Source organism: Crocodylus porosus, unplaced genomic scaffold (genome assembly GCF_001723895.1).
Source record: "Crocodylus porosus isolate Cpor-Errol unplaced genomic scaffold, CroPor_comp1, whole genome shotgun sequence".
Taxonomy (NCBI): Eukaryota; Metazoa; Chordata; order Crocodylia; family Crocodylidae; genus Crocodylus; species Crocodylus porosus.
Window position 1 is genome coordinate 17,700,688 of NW_017728886.1, and position 6,104 is coordinate 17,706,791.

A 6,104-nucleotide genomic window follows, 5' to 3' on the forward strand; every position below is an offset into this window, starting at 1 on the left:
ACATTAAAAAGCATCCTCTGAAAAACGCGCCAAAAGCATCAGGTATACCATCTGAACGTGTATCACTTGCTGCTAATTGTAAAATCTGTTTTAAAGAGTCAGAACTATTACATTCATTTGGAAGCGAAAATCCTAGCGAGTATGTGATAGGTATGTACTCTGTGTTACTGTGTTTGATTTGGACATGCGTGATGTTTCCTAGATAAATAAGAGCTGACACCCCTGTCCTGTGGAATTTGGAGTCTAGAGCGGTGATCCTGCCCAAGGACCCATGTAGACAGATTCTTCAAGAGAGAAAATTGGAAGCCAGAGGAAGAGACCGGTGGAGAGGAGGTGAGGAATGGAAGGGATAAAGAGAACTGTACCAAGGAATATCCTGTCTGCCACCTCCTCTGGCCTGAAAAAAGTTGGTCTCTACCACTGGTGGCACCAGAGGCTGCCAGGGGAGGAGGAAGCCTGAGCACTTCTTGCTAGCCAGTGCGGAAGAGGTGGCTGGAGGGAAGTGAAGCTTCTTATCCCCATTACCAGTACTGGCATTATCAGAAGTAGTGAGGGAATTGAGTACAGCCTTTCGCTATCCATCCTCTGGTTGCCAGCTCAGAAGGCGAGGCATCTTGCTGCGTACAGTGACTGCAGCATGCGATGCAGCTGTGCAACCACATGGCTAGGAGGAACTGTAATTACAGTTGTCATTTTCTTTGTCTCAGATACAGGCGTCTCTTCCTTCCCTCCAGACACAAGAGGGTATTCATTTACACCAGAGGACCAAAGACTGGTCCCCCCTGAATCCTTTGTGCTGCTCCAGCTGCACAACAGCGATTTAAGGCTGCCTGGAGGCAGCAGCTGGGGATTCTCCTGAGGTTGCTCCAACTTGCACTGAAGCCACTTTGGTCCCTGGTAGTCCCCAGGGTCAGGATTACACGGGGGTGGCAAAAACCACCCTTCTCCACAGGTGTGCTTAGTGCTACCTTGGCATATGGGGGTATATAACCTAAAACTAGTATGCTTCTCTTAGTTATTTTTAAAATATTAAAAAGCAGTCAGAGCATCGCTGTAAACTGTGGAAATCATTCCTACATACTACTCTCAAGGTCAGAATGGAGGAAAGTTTCTTTCCTGAATTTTACATTGAAACCTAAATAGACAGACCACTTTTATCACCAGTCAAGTGTACTAACTCTGATATATCTCTGATAGCATCTAAAATTTGCTTTGGAGCGAAATAAAATAAAGGGATAATCACCTTGCCATTAGTCAAAATTACATCATGTAGAGGATCTTTTTTCTGACCCCAGTTGGCAATCAGCTTATGCCCTGAAGCATGACAATTCCTAGTTCTTACAATTCCTTCATAGTGAGCATTGGTGCAGAGGTCATTCTCACTCAAGTGTCCAAATCAAATCATTTTGGTATTTTACAGAACTGGTTTTCATTAATAATTATGTCTTGTCATTAAATTCCACAGTTTAATATTACATTTGCTTGATAAACTTGCTGCTTTTTATTTGGAATGTTCTGTTATATTGTAAAATAAGATTTAAAAAAAAAGGCTTGGCGGACCTCCTCTGCACCATTCATAGATTATACGCCTCTATCGTATTTCCTCTTCTGCTTGCAAAATGAAATAAATTTTCTCTGGTTTTCCTTCTGAGAGCAATCCCTGCTTGCCCCCACCAGGCTTCCTTTTAAACTTTCTGGGAGTGATATTCATAAATACACATTGAATTCAGTCTAAGCAGATTTTTTGTGCCCTTAAAAGTTTCCCCCTTATCTTTTTTAAACCCTCTAAAATGTTTCCATTTCCCTTGTATTTTTTAAAGCAAGGTTATATTATAAAGGTAGAAGGAGAAATAAGATGACTTAGCATTATGTCATTGTATAGAATGCTCTAGTACCATGCTGCAGTTCAAAATTCCCCAACTCTTCTTTCTCTTCAATATCTAGTTATGCTCGATTCCCACCTACTTATAATGACTTTGCTCAGCCTGCAGTGTCTTTGCCATTCTTCTTCCCCTCTTGACTCCTAGAGGGCTGTATAACGTCCTTAGCTTTTTCTAATAGGTATAACAAGAACCCTGATGTTCTCATCTTTTTTGATAGTTATAGTCCTCATAGACAATTGAGACTACAACTCTGTTTCTAGTACTAAAGATGTTCAAATGTGCATTTTGTTACTATAAATAGTTCAGAGGAACATGGAAGTGCAAGAAACAAGTGAGGGGAGGGGGACATGGGAAAGCAGTAGGATAAGTCCGCTGCTTTCTTTTTCTCCTCTTGCATGGCAGGCGGCCAAATTAATATGATGCAGTTATGGCATCACTCTTCTGTTAATCACATCTGTATCATCTTGATAAATACTTTTTCTTTTAAAAGTGGGGTTAATATAAATTTTTTGAGATAAATATTTGTTTGGGAAAAAACTACGTAAAATTAATATCTTTATTTTATTGTTATGCCTCCATGTCAGGTCTGCAGTAAGCCTTGTATCAGAAACTCGGGGTCTGACTGACTCTCTTGTCAGATAAATGCAAAGAGGCTTCGTATTCACAAGTGACAGAATGATTAGGTCTGTTTTAATTTTTGCATTGTTGTGATTTTTTTTTTTACCTTATGCTTGAAATCACATTTCACCGATGTCATCGTTTTTCATTTTAGCCATTCTTTTGGTACATTTGATGCTAATACTCTTCCGTGCTGGATATACGTATTTTAGTTTATACCACGTGAATTCGTTTTTAGGACGCAGAGCTCTCAAATTAAGTTGTGTATGTAGTAGCAGAGCCATAAATCCATCATTTCTTTTTTCAGAAATTGGTGGCACTAGAAGAAAGTTATTTAGCAATCAAAATGCATCATTAAGCTCTTCAAAAAGGGGAGTCTTTGCCGTAATGATGCTGTAGGCGATTTACAGCTTATCTGTACTTATTGCCTGCAGCTTTTGGAAAATTTGTAAACAAAGCCAGCTGCTCGTTATGTTCCCACACAGGGTTGGTTAGATAGGCAAATGGCATCATAAATGCTTTGGTCCTGTTGGTTCTCGGGAGTGGTGAAAATGATATTGTTCCAATTTTCCTTTTATTCGCCCTCCTTCAAAATATACTTCTAGCTTACACACATAGAAGGGTTATTTTTAAATCTGTATTAGTGATGGAAATGAACAGTTAATACAATGAGAGCTGTGCTGTTACATTAACTCTGGGTGTAATACATCTTAGTGCTGAGGGCTTGTGAAAATACAATGGGCTCTACTCAAGTACTACTTAAGGCCTACATGAAAGGCTTAAAGTAATGGCAGGAGCCTGTGCAGTGAGGAGAATGGTTGCTTACAAACCAGATGACTTTCCATGACCAGTTTGGGATTGCTAATTCCAGCTGTCCTTTTGATTTGGTCGTTGGAATCACTGCTGCATTTCTTTGCGTTTTTCTCAATTGTTTGATGTTAAACCCACCAGCAGCACCTTGACCAGGCTAGAAGAGCTGTTCAAAGAGTAGAAGACATACTGCAATATACAAATTAGACTTCTGTATGTTAACAACATTTCCATCATAATCTTGTTTGCTGCCAGATTATCATCATGTAATCCATTTCATAACTCATGATTAATTTGTTTTGTTTGTTTTTATCAGCTGCAGGTAACCAAATAAACGGGTCATGGCACGCTTAACGAAAAGGCGACAGGCGGATACAAAAGCTATCCAGCATCTTTGGGCAGCTATTGAAATAATCCGGAACCAGAAGCAAATTGCCAATATTGACCGCATTACAAAGTAAGTTGTACCTTATGTTAAGTAATATGATGATGAAAATATTTGCTATGTGAGCCTTGAAAGACAAAGAATAGAAGACTTCTGGTTACTCCCTAGCCTGAGTAAGAAGAATGAGGATAAACATATTAGGCTTTGTAAATAGCTCCATACAACTCAAGTTCTTTTTGAACCAAGAGGATAAAATTTATTATTTGTTGTTCTTTTTTTTTAAGAAAGCACCTGAGAGTGGGGAAGACTGGAAACAAACTGATGTAGAAATGTGAAAATAGTAGTAGCAATGTACTTTCTTTTTAAAAAAATAAACTGGCTTATGGCCCTGTTTATTAATAAAAATACAGTTGTTGAGTTTTACTTCAGAAAAACATAAAAAAAAGCCAAAACAGATGTTGTTCTTTTGTTTGATGCTAACACTAGTGCTATCACAATACTAGTGTTTGTATTGTCGTAATGTCCAAAATATATTAGGAGCTGCACCTAAAGAGGAAGATGCGTTCTGAGCCTGGTAGAGCGTTTTTGTTTTTGTTTTTTTTAATCCAAAGCAATAAAATAGGTCTTGTGAATAAGGGGCTATTGTAGCTGTTGTTTTGTATCTACTTTCCCTTCATTATTGGTCTGGGTTAAGATGTTATAAGTGGGAAATCCACATCTATAGCATATTTCAGTGTGGGAGTCTCAAAGTCCTACATAAGCATTACTTAAGTTGCCCTAAATCCCAAGCAGGTAGGCAGTTATTACTGTGCACATACTAAAAAGATGTCAAGTGACTTGCAACAGATGATATTGTGGCATGTCAGTGGCAAAACTAAGAATATTGTCAAGTACTGTGTATCTGTATGAAGCACACACTCGGCACCAGAAGTCCAAAGTATTCCAAGCTATGGAGATAGAGGAAGAACAAGGAAAGAGTGGGCCTGAAGGGAGGAAGCCACTGATTATGGTTAGAGATTCTACTTTTGAGAAGGTGGAGAGTGGCTAGACCAGGGGCAGGCAATTATTTTGGCTGAAGGGCTGCTTAACAAGTTTTGGTGAGTTTCATAGTTGGTAGGGTTGGAAGAGACCTGAACAGATCATCAAGTCCGACCCCCTGCCATGGCAGGAAAGAGTACTGGGGTCAAACGACCCCAGCAAGGTGTTCATCCAGCCTCCTCTTAAAGACCCCCAGGTTAGGAGCCAGCACCACTTCGCTTGGAAGTTGGTTCCAGATCCTAGCCGCCTTGACAGTGAAGTAGCGCCTCCTGATATTTAGCCTAAATCTACCCTCTGCCAGCTTGTAATCATTATTTCTAGTCAGTCCTGGTAGTGCTCGGGGGAACAGGGACTATCCCAATGCCTGGTGGTCCCCTCTGACTAGTTTGTAACAGGCCACAAGATCCCCCCTCAGCCTTCTCTTGCAGAGGCTGAACAGGTTCAGGTTCCCGTAGCCTCTCCTCATAGGGCCTGCCCTGCTGCCCCCTGATCATGCGAGTGGCCTTCTCTGGACCCTCTCCATGTTGTCCACATCCATCCCGAAGCATGGCGCCCAGAACTGGACGCAGTACTCCAGCTGCGGACTGACCAGTGTCGCATAGAGGGGGAGGATCACCTCCTCGGACCTGCTCGACATGCATCTGTGGATGCGTGACAAGGTGCAGTTGGCCTTCCTGACTGCATCCCCACACTGCCGGCCCATGTTCAGCCAGTTAGTGATCCATTTGACGCCACAGTCCCCTAGTTTTTTAATGAGAACGGGGTGAGAGACAGTGTCGAAGGCCTTCCTAAAGTCCAGAAAGACTCTGTCCACTGATACCTCTGCATCTAAGGATTTGGTGACCTGGTTGTAGAAGGCCACCAGGTTGGTCTGACAGGACCTGCCTCTAATGAACCCTTGTTCATTATGCTGCCCCTAAGCATAATCTTCCCTGCTGGCCCCTCATGGTCATGCGCTATGATAATTCTCTCAAAAAGCTTCCCCAGGAGTTGTAGAGGGCCGCATGGGTAGCCTGCCCCTTGATATTTGCCCTGCCCCCTATTGGGACTGGAAATCCACCCCCCCTAATCCCTGACCTTTGCCACCAGAAATACCTCCCCTTGCCCCCTAGAAATACTCCTTTTGGGAGGGGAAGGTTGCCATCATGAAACCAGAAAAAAAGCAAATCATACATTAAAAGTCAAAATACCTACTATAACATATTTTAATTTTATTATAAAAAATATTTGTCATGATTTATATTTGCATAGTTTGTATGGAGAGGTTTGCATAACCAAAAAAATGAAGTCTTACTTTTGTATATTGTATATAAGTATACTTTAGTATATTTGTGTGTAATGTGTATGGGGGGAGATTGTGAGGGGGTATG

The 6,104-nt window shown here is 41.3% G+C and overlaps 1 protein-coding gene across 3 annotated transcripts in view; it reads left to right on the forward strand.

The window, feature by feature from the left end:
• Positions 1-202: 202 nt before the first annotated feature.
• ZMYND11 (zinc finger MYND-type containing 11) overlaps positions 203-6,104 on the forward strand; it is a 109,864-nt gene continuing 103,962 nt past the window's right edge. For all 3 annotated transcript variants that reach the window (XM_019530682.1, XM_019530687.1, XM_019530697.1), the window contains exons 1-2: positions 203-333; positions 3,628-3,768. In XM_019530682.1, coding sequence (XP_019386227.1) covers positions 3,653-3,768 — 116 coding nt within the window. In that variant the 5' untranslated portion in view covers positions 203-333; positions 3,628-3,652. The remainder of the gene's footprint in view (positions 334-3,627; positions 3,769-6,104) is intronic.